The sequence below is a fragment of the Saccopteryx bilineata genome, chromosome 4 (genome assembly GCF_036850765.1).
Source record: "Saccopteryx bilineata isolate mSacBil1 chromosome 4, mSacBil1_pri_phased_curated, whole genome shotgun sequence".
Taxonomy (NCBI): Eukaryota; Metazoa; Chordata; class Mammalia; order Chiroptera; family Emballonuridae; genus Saccopteryx; species Saccopteryx bilineata.
This window is the reverse complement of record NC_089493.1, coordinates 130513170-130526782: the sequence shown is the minus strand read 5'-3', so window position 1 is coordinate 130526782 and position 13613 is coordinate 130513170. Positions and strand designations below refer to the sequence as shown.

General features: G+C 51.1%; 1 protein-coding gene across 2 annotated transcripts in view; it reads left to right on the top strand.

Annotated features, from left to right (window-relative positions):
- The window catches only part of SCAMP2 (secretory carrier membrane protein 2), a 31133-nt gene that overhangs the window by 10019 nt on the left and 7501 nt on the right, over window positions 1-13613 (top strand). The window contains exons 2-6 of one of the 2 annotated variants that reach the window (XM_066278189.1): window positions 9195-9263; window positions 9670-9768; window positions 10207-10335; window positions 11534-11651; window positions 12944-13072. In XM_066278189.1, coding sequence (XP_066134286.1) covers window positions 9195-9263; window positions 9670-9768; window positions 10207-10335; window positions 11534-11651; window positions 12944-13072 — 544 coding nt within the window. The remainder of the gene's footprint in view (window positions 1-9194; window positions 9264-9669; window positions 9769-10206; window positions 10336-11533; window positions 11652-12943; window positions 13073-13613) is intronic. The other variant, XM_066278188.1, reaches the window with a different exon arrangement.

Genomic DNA, 13613 nt, shown 5'->3' with positions numbered 1-13613 from the left:
AGCCTTGCTCTGGCCGGTTTGCTCAGTGGTAGAGCGTCAGCCTGGCGTGCGGGAATCCCAGTTTTGATTCCCAGCCAGGGCACACAGGAGAAGCTCCCATCTGCTTCTCCACCCCTCCCCCTCTCCTTCCTCTCTTTCTCTCTCTTCCCCTCCCGCAGCCAAGGCTCCATTGGAGCAGCGTTTGCCCAGGCACTGAGGATGGCTCTGTGGCCTCTGCCTCAGGCGCTAGAATGGCTCTGATTGTGGCAGAGCGATGCCCCAAGATGGGCAGAGCATCGCCCCCTGGTGGGCGTGCCAGGTGGATCCCGGTCGGGCGCATGCGGGAGTCTGTCTGACTGCCTGCCCTGTTTCCAACTTCAGAGAAATACAAAAAAGAAAACAAAACAAAAAAATAAAAGTACTGAGCCTTTGTAAATGCTATTTTTGCCTTCCCCTGTAGTGCTAACTAAATTATTTTTCATCTCTCAAGATCCAACTGAGGTGCCACCCTGTGAAGCCTTTCTTAACTCTTCCAGATAGCTTAGTCCCTCCTTGACCTGTGATGCCCTCGCGCCTGCCCGCTCCTTGTTGCAGCACTGACCCCATGCTGTCTCTGTGTGCCCTGATTTCTGTTTGGTGCTCTGTATTATGTGCTGCTTGAGGGCAGGAGCCAGTGCTTTTCCCAGGTCCTTCACCCTGTGATGGTTTATACAGGGGTCAACAGAGGGGGCAGGCAATGGTGAGTGGCTCTGTCTGACTGAGAATGGACTGTGCTGAGAGGGATGCTGTGCCAGGTCCTGGGGGCTTGAGGCTGGGCCGGGCGGCTCAGGTCATTGTGGCAGCAGGGAGGCCTGAGAGTGCGCTTGGCTCATTGGGTGGGTACTCAGGCTCTTTTTTAAAATATGTGTTTTTAAAGTAAAAATAACAATCACATTATAGAAAATTTCAAAAAAATGTCACTCATATTTCTACCAGTCTTTTGCAACTATTGTTATTTTTATGTGTTTTCCTGCCAGTCTTTTTTCATGAGCACTTTGGACAAAATGTGTTCATGTCACAATGCCCTTTCTGCATTGCTGCCCTGTGTTCATAGCTGTGATTCTGAATGGCCATTCAGGCCATTGAGAGAGTGTGCCCCAAAACACATTTGTGCTCACTTTCATTGGATATTACAGTTATTTTCTGCTTTTCTTCTTCTATTGTAAATCCTGGAGCAATAATATCTTTGCAGACACAGATAGATGTTCATGTGTTTTCAGCATATTTCCTTAGGATGAATTCTTAAATTCTGGATCAGAGAGTACCAAGGTTAACTGTGGCTCGTGTGCACTTGGGACAGCCAGCCTGTTCAGGAGTGGTCATCCATTCTTGTGTGGACACATTCTCCAGAGAAAGTAGGACTTCACAGAGCTTCTAACGTACTGGTGACTCCATGCCTCCCAGAGAGAATGGCTAAGGTTTTTAACCCATGAGGTATTTATTTAATGTCTATTTGGAGCCAGAAATAAACGCCACACTGGGAGCTTGGGTGGAGTGCAGGATGAGACAGCAAGGACAAGTCCCAGAGAGCTACAGCCAGCAGGATCTGGGAGCCAGGCATTGTGGGGTGGGGGGAAGGGTGATAAGTGGGGATGGACAGAGACTTGACTTGAAGGGGAGAACACACAATAAGGTATACAGAGATGTGTTGTAGAATTGGGTACCTGAAACCTGTATGATTATGTCAACCAGTGTCACCCCAATAAATTAAATTTAAAAAAGAAAAATCATTGCGAAACCAGTGAGAACCAGTGTGTCCTTCAGGTCCCCTCCCTGCCTCGGACCAGTGCAGCTAGTAATTGTCCAGGTCCTGAGTGAAAACGGTGCAGGATGAAGAAATAAACTCAGAGAAGAAAAAGGATGGGATCGGAAGGTCTCTCTGCAACGCAGGTAGCTAGCTTGCAAGAGCAAAAGCAAAGCCCCGGGTCTGCTTTATTATATATAGTGCAGAGCCAGCCTGACCAGACGGTGGCGCAGTGGATAGAGCGTCAGACTGGAATGCAGAAGACCCAGGTACCAGACACTGAGGTCGCCAGTTTGAGCGCGGGCTCATCTAGTTTGAGCAAAGCTCACCAGCTTAGACTCAAGGTCGCTGGGTTGAGCAAGGGCTTACTTGGTCTGCTGTAGCCCCACAGTCAAGGCACATATGAGAAAGCAATCAATGAACAACTAAGGTGTTGCAATGAAAAACTGATGATGAATGCTTCTCATCTCTCTCTGTTCCTGTCTGTCCCTATCTATCCCTCTCTGTCTCTGTAAAAACAACAACAACAAAAAAAACCCCCAAAAATATAGTGCACAGCCATATGCAAATAAGGAAGTCTCAGATAGAAAGTCACACATCTCCAAGGCAACTAAAGAATTTTCCCAAGTGCAGAACCCCCACCCCATAACTGAAATCAACCAACATCAAAACAAACAAAGGGGCCTGACCTCTGGTTGCAGAGTGCATAAAGGGTCGACCTGGAAATGCTGAGGTCGCCTGTTTGAAACCTTGGGCTTGCCTGGTCAAGGCACATATGGGAGTTGATGCTTCCTGCTCTTCTCCCCCTTATCTCTCTCCTCTCCCCCCCCCCTTTCTAAAATGAATTAAAAAAAAACAAAAAAAAAAACAAAGGGTGAGAGGAAGGGCATGTAAATTGCCTCTAGCAGCTTAATCAAACAAGTGGGGATGGGAGGAATAGAAACACTCCAGCATCACAGCTAATGTGGAGGTGTGGGGAAAAACTTAGCCTTTAGCAACTTAAGCAAGCAAATGAGGTGGGGGGTTGGGCAGCACGTCAGCTTACTGCCAGTCCTCTACACCTCAGTCCCCCAAAAATCTAAACCGCAAGGACCCTGTCAGCTTGCAGTCCCCAACACCCTCTTGGCAGAGCTCCAGCCTGACTCTGCCTTTTTTCTCTCAGGTCCCTTGCACCCAGTAACAACGAAGTACTCCCCTGCCCCAGAGCTGGGTTGGGCCTTACTCACTGGTCCTTTGCTCACCTTCTCCCCCTCCTCTTGAAACTCTGCCTTCCTCAGAGCCCAGCTCAGCCTCCCTTCTCCCCTCTCCTGTCTTCTGTCTTCACCCTACCCAGGGTTCCTGTATATGTATCTCTGCTGCCTTGTTCATCTTTGTGTGTCGGTCACACTGTTTGTGACTGTTAACTGAATGACATAACTGGGTTCAGGAATGTTTTATTATTGTTGGGCAAATACGTTTGTGGAATTTGTGTTGTTTGGTTTTGTTCACTTTTATTAGAAGTGGTGCTGCCCATGTGGGGCAGCCTTCATGCTTGGGAAGGGGCTTGTTTATGTTAATGTATGCTGGAGGAGGGACTTTTCGCTGGAAAATTTTTAAAAAAGAGACCACGTTGTTGCAGAGGAGAGAGCCCATGTGGTTGCAGGGGAAGAGGCAGCCAAAATGGAGGTGCACAGAGGGGACTGAGTGAGACTTTTGGGCCCTTGATTCTAGGAAAAAAACAGAAAGTCAGTGGCTTTGGGAGCCCTGAATGGAAAGGGAAATGTTTTCCAGCCGTGTGTATTTTCTCACCCACTGGTTGCAAGCAGGAATGAAAATGGCCCACCAGTTCTTGGCTCTGTTGTCATCTGTCTGAATTAAATGGGAACCTGCACGGGCCAGGTGGCTGTGATGATGGCCACGGCTACTGGCATTACAGCTATGAATTCAGTAAAGAGCATCAGCTCAGTCTGGGGCCTTTGGCATTGATGGGGTTTTAGGTTACTTTTCGGTAGGTGAAACTTCGCTCTCACTGTCCTTTTAGATTTTTTTTGTATTTTTCTGAAGCTGGAAGTGGGGAGAGACAGTCAGACAGACTCCCCGCATGCGCCCGACCAGGATCCACCCGGCACGCCCACCAGGGGGCGACACTCTGCCCCTCCGGGGCATCGCTCTGTTGCGACCAGAGCCACTCTAGCGCTTTGGGGTAGAGGCCAAGGAGCCATCCCCAGTGCCCGGGCCATCTTTGCTCCAATGGAGCCTCGGCTGCGGGAGGGGAAGAGAGAGACAGAGAGGAAGGAGAGGGGGAGGGGTGGAGAAGCAGATGGGCGCTTCTCCTGTGTGCCCTGGCCGGGAATCGAACCCGGGACCTCTGCACGCCAGGCCGACGCTCTACCACTGAGCCAACCGGCCAGGGCCTCTCACTGTCCTTTTAAATAACGACCTGACCCACTTATAAGTTCAGGGATGTGTGGTGAGTGGAATAGAAGGTTGCCGCTGTAGATGCCTTATTTATGACAGAGTAAAAGCCAAGGGTTCTCGTTCAGGCCCGTAGGTATGGTCCTTTGTCGCAAGACTCTGCATGTATCCTACAAAGGGCATTCCCCAAGAACGACCTCTCTGAAGCCCCGGAATAAAGACATGAGCAGAAGCAGTTGTCCTAGTCCTTTATGGTGCCCCTGTCTGTGTCCTTCCGGAGCAAGGCTCATGCGTTCAGCGGCACACTGATGCACACCTTCTGTTTGTCAGGCGCTTTGCCACTGCTGAAAACAGCAGACCTGCCCTTTCCCTCTCAAGTTCACCCCGCATGTTTTTGCAGACAGACAGACCTGGACTCAGAGTGGAGCTCAGCCACTGCCCCTGAGATCTTGGGCAGGCTGCTTCCCCTCTAAGCAGAGGCTTTCTCCTGGTGCGACTTACGTCCTAAGCAGGCAGTCATGAGGTAGAAGGAGGAGGAGGTGTGGCCTCTGTAGCCAGGCCTCCTCAGCTGAGCCACAGGACATAGGTACTGATTGGAGTGGCTGTTTCTCCGTTCTCTCAAGAATGGAATATAGCCTGACCAGGCGGTGGCGCAGTGGATGGAGCATCGGACTGGGATGCGGAAGACCCAGGTTTGAAACTCCGAGGTCACCAGCTTAAGCGCGGGCTCATCTGGTTTGAGTAAGGCTCACCAGCTTGGACCCAAGGTCACTGGCTTGAGCAAGGGGTCGCTCGGTCTGCTGTAGCCCCCCAGTCAAGGCACATGTGAGAGAGCAGTCAATGAACAAGTAAGGTGCCCCAAAGAAGAACGGATGCTTCTCTTCTCTCTCCCTTCCTGTCTGTCTGTCCCTATCTGTCTCTCTCTGTCTCTGTCACGAAAAAATAAATTAAAAAAAAAATCTTAAAAAAAAAAAGGGAATATAACCAGGGCGGTTTCAGGATGCACAGGAGGCATTCCCGACAGCGATGCCTTAGGGTAGTGGGGATTCTTTCTTTTTATTTTTTATTTATTGATTTTTAGAGAGAGAGGAGTGAGAGAGAAAGAGAGAGAGAGAGAGAGAGAAGGGGGAGGAGCAGTAAGCATCAACTCCCATATGTGCCTTGACCAGGCAAGCCCAAGGTTTCTAACTGTTAACCTCTGTGTTCCAGGTCGACGCTTTATCCCACTGCGCCACCACAGGTCAGGTGGATTAATTCTTTCAATGAACCAGGTTGAGAAAGATTGGTGCGACCTTCTTTTCTGATGGTTTGACACAGTGGCCAGTTCTGGGGTGACTAGGCCTCCCTAGTAGCATCCTGGTGTATAAGTCTGGCACACAGCAGACACTCAGGAAACACCAGCTGCCTTCCTCAGCCCCTGTCATCTCTACCTCTGTCGCCAGGACTCAGCTTTTCTTGAATCTGCCCACATTTCAGAAGGAGCCCAAGTCTCCTCACATGGGAAGTATCCATGTCTACCAGAGTGTTCCAGGCTCCTTTTCCCAGGCAAGGTGCTTCAGAGCCTGGGGCTGCCACTGTGATGGAAGAGTCTCCTCTGTGCCCTGGCCAATGAGTGGTGCCTCTTGGAGAAAGCACTGGGCCCACAGCATGCAGCATGTACCCCAGACATTACCTGAGCTGCTGCTCCACACAGGCTCTGCCCCAGTGCTAGGGAGCCAGAGTGTGAACTAGACACCTGGCTGCAGACTTGACTGCCTATTAGTGGAGACAGGACTTGTTACGGTGAGCCTGGTGTCTCTAAGGTTTTAGAAAAAGGGAGAGGGCTTTTATTTTATCCTAAGAATACCAAATCACTGATTCAAAACAAGAAATGCACCCCCATGTTTATTGCAGCATTGTTTACAATAGCCAAGATCTGGAAACAGCCCAAGTGTCTGTCAGTAGACGAGTGGATTAAAAAGCTGCAGTACATATACACAATGGAATACTATGTGGCCATGAAAAAGAAGGAAATCTGACCTTTTGCAACAACATGGATGGACATGGAAACTATTATGCTAAGTGAAATAAGCCAGGCAGAGAAAGAAAAATACCATATAACCTCACTCATACGAGGAATCTAATGAACAGTGTGAACTGAGAAATGGAATAGAGATAGAGGTGGGATCAAAGGGACCAGAGTTTAAGCGGTCAGAAGGAAAGGGGAGGAGAGAATGGGATCAGAGAAGGGAAAGAGATTAGTGAAATTATATATACATAATACAGCGTTATACAAAGCAGGACAGCAAATCCTGAAGGGAAGGGGGGAGGGCATTGGGGGGAAGGGTCAAAGGGGGTATCAAGAGGAACATGGGGGGGGAGGTAGATATATTCGGTGGGACACCTGAATCTATGTAAGCACAATAAGTTAAAATCAATAAAAAAAATTTTTAAAAGGGGAGAGGGGGACCAGTGTGGACAGTGCAGTCAGCCCCCATCCCCCCAGAATCCTCTTTTGGCTAACCTTGGTGAGGGAGATAACATCTCTTCATGAGACTGAAGCTGCATACTAAACACAGGGACCTCTGGCAGTTGTGTATGCCAGTACCTGAAACTGCCACCAGAGCCGAGTCCCTGTCCTGTTCTCTGTCCTATAGTGGGTCAGACTTGAGGAACCAGTTCCTTGGATGGTGGGTACAATTTCAGTGACTTTAGCTTCCTCACTGCGCTGTGGCTTGGTTTCTGCTGTCAAAGGGGAACCGATGCTGAGCCCTGAATCTTTCCTGAGGGAAGCCAGCCTAATAATTCAGAGAGAAATCTGCTAGTTATTCAGCCAAAAAAGTATCCTCAAGGCCAATTCCTCCAGCTCCATGTGGCCTCCTGAACCTTACCTTGTCACATTGTCCAAGTTGTACCAGGCAGGGACGGTGTCCAGCAGAAAAGACATGGCTACACTGTGTCTTTACAGAAGAGGTCACGTGGAGACAGAGGGTGAGGTCCCACCAGAGACAAGGAGGGAGCTGGGGCAGAGTGCCCAGCTCTGGATTAGGCCTGGGGCAGGTTGGACACAGCCTTGCCTTCTAGGAACTAGTAGCTCAGGTGGGAAGGCATTGGGGGGGAGGGGTCAAAGGGGGTATCACACACTGTTACCTGTGAGAAGGTTAGAGAACACCTTCCGTGTGACCCGGAGGTCTATAAATGTCTAGAATAGGGAGCTAGCTTCCATCTTGAGACCTAGGAAAGGTACTGCACCATGGTGAGTGTCCATTTCCCATATAGAAAAAAGTGAATCTAGTTAGTGTTAACACTGTGTTTAAAAAAACAACCTATGGAGGCTTCCTGGTGGAGATGAGGCTGTGCCAGAGGACAGGTGCATCTGAATGAATAGTGGCGGGGAGGGTTAGGTGTGCGGGCAGTGAGCCTCAGTGAGGCTTGTCACGGGGCCTTGGCGGGTCCAGTGGCAGTCTGCTGCTCCCACAGCTGTTCCCCCAGAGCCGGGCCACTGCCGGTGTACTAGACCTGATCCTGTCTGTATGTCTAGGGAGAGGTGGATAGGAGCTCTGCTGGGCAACAGCACGATGACAGGTTGGCTTCAGGCCGGTAGGGAGGCTGCTTGGGTGAGGAGGGCTGTGGGGAGCCTTGTGCAGGCCCTAGGCCTGAAAGGGCTGGCCTCAGCAGAGATCAGATGGGAAAAGGAAGATTAAAAAACTTAGGACAAGGCCTGACCGGTGGTGGTGCAGTGGATAGAGCATCAACCTGGGAAGCTGAGGTCCTAGGTTTGAAACCTCAAGGTCACTGGTTTGAGCACAGGCTCATCCGATTTGAGTGCAGGCTCACCAGCTTGAGTGTGGGGCCACTGGCTTGAGCATGGTATCATAGGCATGACCCCATGGTCATTGGCTTGAGCCCAAAGGTCGCTGGCTTAAAGCCCAAGGTCACTGACTTGAGCAGGGGGGTCACTGACTTGGCTCAAGCCCCCTGCAAGGCACAAATGAGAAGCAATCAGTGAACAACTAAAGTAACGCAACTACGAGTTGATGCGTCTCATCTCTCTTCCTGTCTCTCTCGCAATAAAATAAAATAAAATAAAATAAAATACTTAGGATAAGCTATGTTCTGAGGACATGTTTATATCTTAAAAGAATCTAGAGACCGTGGCTGGTTGGCTTAGTAGATGGAGCATTGACCTGGCATGTGGATGTCCCTGGTTCAATTTCTGGTCAGGGCACATGTGAGAAGTGACCATCTGCTTCTCTCTTCCTCTCTCTCTCTCTTCCCCTCCTGCAGCCAGTGACTTAATTGGTTAAGGAGTGTTGGCCCCAAGTGTTGAGGATAGCTCATTGGAGCATCAGCCTCAGGTGCTAAAAAATAGCTTGGTTGATTTGAGCATGAGCAAATCATGGCCCCAGAGAGAGGTTGCTGGGTAGATCCCGGTCAGGGTACATGTGTAAAGTCTGTCCCACTATCTCCCCTCCTCTCACTTTAAAAAAAAAAAAGAATCTAGGAAAAAAAGAACCAAGAACATTTTCCTGGCTTTTTATCTGAGCCTGTTTGTCTCTTCGTTCCTAGTAAGTACGCCTGATATATTCAAACCAGCACTGGCGCCAGCAGCGTGTTTTTGTTCTAGAACCTTGAGCTGTCCTTTAAAAATTAAGAGTAATAAAGTAGTACATAAAACAGTACAGAAAGGTCAAGTCTCCACCCATACTGTCCATTCACCTCCCCCCTCACCACAGAACCCACTCTGGAAGTGAGTGCTGGGAATCGTCGCACATTGATAAGGGACACTGACCACGTGCAGTGCTGTTCTCTGGCCTCAGCATGTAAAGCTTGCTTTGTATATCTTGTGGGAAGTCACCCGGGCTGTACCCCTCCTTCTCCAGAAAGGGAAAAGTATTGCAGCTCTGTGTGGCAGGGGCTGGGCACCACAGCCTCACTTTAGCTGAGTATCGTGGGGATTGTCTGCTAGCCCTGAGGGGGTGCTGTCCCCATCCTCCCCTCCCCGCCACCTCACCAAGTTATTCTCTTCTCAGCATCTCATGGCTCTTTTTCTCCTCAGGATCCCTCTGTGACCCAGCTGACCAATGCCCCACAAAGTGGCCTGGCTGAATTCAACCCCTTCTCAGAGGTTGGTGATTATGTCCTCTTTCTGAGCCCCTGGGTCCTAGGCATGTTGCTGGGGTCTCTGGGGCAAGGACCCTTGGCAAACAGGGTGCTGTGACCAGCTGCATTCCTCAAAGGAACCATCTTAATGGGAGTTTGAGGGTGGGGGGAAGATGAGAAAGCCACCAGTTCTCCCCTTGGGGTCCCTCATCTGGGCACACCCTGAAGAGGTCAGGGCAGTGCGAGGATCCCGAAAGGTCAGGTACTGGACTAGGCCTCACACTGTCCAGAGCCTGAGGCTTGCTGAGAAGGTGCGGAAGGCAGCCTGGAGGGAGCACTCCTCAAAGGCAGGGGCACTGCTTATCCTGCTGCAAGTTTGCTCCCCAATGAGTGGAGTCCCATTCATCTCACTCCTGATCTGTCCCATGCAGACAAATGCAGCCACAACAGTTCCTGTCACCCAGTTCCCTGGGCCCTCACAGCCGGCGGTTCTCCAGCCCTCAGTGGAGCCAACCCAGCCAACCCCCCAGGTAACAGCTGACAGAGGATCCTTCTGCTTCTTTTTCAGAAAGGGCAAGTCCTGAGATCAAGGCTGTGGGGCCTCATTCCTGGCTTCTTCTCAGGGGACCTGTTGATCACCTCTTTGGAGTTGGTCACTTCCGTGTAGAGGGTCTACTCTCCTATGTCCTCACCCCCTGCCCCACTGCCAGCACCAAATGCTGCCCCACTCACTAGGCAGCATTGCCTGTCGTCCCGTTCCAGATGCTCCTGGGGCCTTGAGTGTGTTCTCTCTGACTTGGGGGCCAGATCTTTTTTTCCTAACCTCATTTATTCCTGTCTTCCTTCCTGTTTTCCTTTGTCTCTTCACCAAACACTGTGAGTCTTGTCTGCTTAGTGCCCAGCTCTCCAACCCCTCACTCCTCACTGCTCCTGCTGAGCATGACCCACAATGGAGTTGTATGTTGCAGTTCCTGCTTAGACAGGCCAGCAAGTTCCTGCCTACCAGATTCCTGGCAGTGAGTGAGCTCTCAGAGAGGCAGATGCTCCTAGGAGGAGATAGTATTCTCAGAGACAGCTACATGCCAAAGCTTCCAAAGGTAGGCCAAGTATAGGTGAGCGTGAGTGAGAGCATGTTGGCTGGAACCTGCCCACGTTAGACTTTGGACTCTAGTGGGCCCCATGCTGCTCCCATCTGGCGTACTTACTCTGAAAGTGCTGTCCCTGCATGAAACCCTGGGCCCCTGGGCCCAGCCACGGCTCTGGGATCCTATGAGCCAATACCCTGAGGCCAGTAGACTTCTTGTTCAGCTGGGTGGTGGGTCCTGGGACCTGCTCATTTGAAGTCACAGACTTCGGGAAATAGGCTCAGACTCTCCCTGTGGTCAAGTCTGGTCATGCTTCTACCTCTAATACCCAAAATTTACCTTCTGAAGATACCTTAGCTTTTTAGAGACCTCATTTTTGGGGAGAGAGAACATACATCTATGTACGTGTCATACTGTGCTATGACAGGTTTGGTATTGGCTCCCTGAGAAGGACTATGGACTTCAGGCGGGACTGGGCCCGGCAGCAGCGGCACCAGCAGTAGCAGGGCTGTGAGCTGGAGCTCTGGGTCCAGCTCTGCTCAGCCTCATGTGGAATCTCCTAGCTGCTTCACTCAGAGGCCCTGCTCTCCCTGGACAGGGGCTAAAGCTTGGACTCCATGAAAGCCAGGTAGAGCAGGACCACACCCAAAGAAGCTATCTGGAGTATAGCCAGTCACAGCTCAGGTGGACCTCAGGGGCAGTTCCTGGGAGTGGAACAGGGGGAGGTGCTTGAATGTGCATCACTCAGGCTCCAGGTATACACAGGATGGCCCAAGCGCCTTCCCTGCCCACGCACTCTAGCATGTTTGCACTGTGTGCCTACAGACACATCCAGGCTATTCAAGTAAGACTGGGGTCTCTGGGTTTCTGGCTGTAGGGCAGCCTCTTGTGAGGCCTTTCACCCTTTGCTGTCGCCCCAAAGGTCAGCATCACTGAACTTGGCCTGAAGTATGGGGGGTGTTTCTCTATCTCAAGCTTCAGAATGAAGGGGAGAGGAGAGACCTGATAATGGTGAAGGGGCCAAAGGTATTGCAAGGGCAGTAGGGGACAGGTAACCTTGGCCTCCCGGTGATGGTCTAAGGTACACAATATACTGGGGGTGGGATGGCCTCTGGGATTCCCAGCTGGCTCTCCTTGTGTGGGGCACAAGCCCTGTGACTTCCTGTCAGGCCAGCACTGTCCCTCTCTCTCACTTTCCTTTTTGCTCCAGGCGGTGGCCTCTGCAGCTCAGGCCAGCCTGCTCCGGCAGCAGGAAGAGCTGGACAGGAAAGCAGCCGAGCTGGAACGCAAGGAGCGGGAGCTGCAGAACACTGCGGCCAACTTACACAGTGAGAGGCCACGCGGGGCCCTGGGCTGCCCAGCCTGGTGCAGGGAGCTGCCTCTGCCTGCTTGTTCCTGGGCAGTCTCTGGCCTTTGCTTAGGTCACCTTAGAATGGGCTGTCCTGGGGAGGGAAGTAGGGTGCAAGTCAGGAGACCTGTAGTGTAACCTTAATGGGTGGACATTATTTCTGTGTTCTTCTCAACTCTAAGTGTATTTGATAGAGTGGGGGCACTGGTCTACAATTCCTTGCTTATGGGCAGTTTAAAAAAAAATCACTTCAGTGCCTTACCAGGCGGTGGTGCAGTGGATAGAGCGTTGGACTGGGATACGGAGGCCCCAGATTCGAGACCCTGAGGTCGCCAGCTTGAGCGCGGGCTCATCTGGTTTGAGCAAAGCTCACCAGCTGGGACCCAAGGTCACTTGCTTGAGCAAGGGGTTACTCAGTCTGCTGTAGCCCCACAGTCAAGGCACATATGAGAAAGCAATCAATGAACAACTAAGGTGTTGCAACGAAAAACTGATGACTGATGCTTCTCATCTCTCTGTGTTCCTGTCTGTCTGTCCCTATCTCTCCTCTCTGACTCTCTCTCTCTGTCTCTGTAAAAAAAAAAAAAAAAGGCCTGACCTGTGGGGACGCAGTGGATAAAGCGTCAACCTGGAAATGCTGAGGTCGCTGGTTCGAAACCCTGGGCTTGCCTGGTCAAGGCACATATGGGAGTTGATGCTTCCAGCTCCTCCCCCCTTCTCTCTCTCTCTGTCTCTCTCTCTCCCTCTCTGTCTCTCTCCCTCTCTCTCCTCTCTAAAAATGAATAAATAAATAAATAAAATAATAATAATAATAATCACTTAAGCTGTTTAGCTCTGTGTTTCCCAGTGCATCTGAGGTCTGTTGTCTGGGACTGAGTTTGTGGGCACTTATGTCCCATTGTCCTTTTTTTTTTTTTTTTTTTTTTAATTTTTATTTATTCATTTTAGAGAGGAGGGGGGGAGATAGATAGAGAGAGAGAGAGATTGAGAGAGAGAGAAGGGGGAGGAGCAGGAAGCATCAACTCCCATATGTGCCTTGACCAGGCAAGCCCAGGGTTTTGAACCGGCAACCTCAGTGTTTCTAGGTTGACGCTTTATCCACTGCGCCACCACAGGTCAGGCATCCATTGTCCTTTTTTTGTCCCCACTCTACACCCATGAGGATCCTGAGCCCGCTTGCTGGAGCCCCTCTGGGAACCCTGGTGTGGCCCCTACCCCTACTCTGTGCTGCTGCCAGAGCTGGGCCTCACCTCACCATCTCTTTCTGCACAGTGAGAGAGAACAATTGGCCGCCCCTGCCCTTCTGGTGCCCTGTCAAGCCCTGCTTCTACCAGGACTTCTCCACAGAGATCCCTGCTGACTACCAGCGGATATGCAAGATGCTCTACTATCTCTGGATGTGTGAGTCCAGCCTCCGCCCCTCTGAGCTCAAGACTGCAATGGGCTGTGTCTTGAGAACCTTATGGGTGCTCTGGCAACTCCTCCCTGGCACAGTCCAGCCTTCATCGACCTTCATTGGTGCTGGTCGGGCTTCGTGGGGGGCCGTCTGTCCACATAATTGGCCCTCCAAAGTCACTTCCTGTCCTGGGAACCTCCCCTCAAGGCCAGTCTAGACCATGCATCAGTGGAGTGGGACTGGCTGCGGGCTTCTGAGTTCCTGTGGTCACTGCATGAACAGTCCTTCATAGGTGAAGGCCTCCCCTCGTCACAGACCCCTGGGCTCCTGGAGTGTGGATGAGACTCCCTGTTGCTCCCTGTGGGCCATCCAGGGCCAGGGAAAGAGTTGTTTAGAAAAATACTCCATTTCCCAAGGATCAGGTCTAGGGTCTATTCTTCTCCACCGCCACCCCTCAGATACCCAGGCTGTCCCATCACCTCTTACAAACTTGGTTTGGTCCCTGGTTTGGAGGTCCTAAAAAGTCAAGGATAGCCCTGCCTGGGT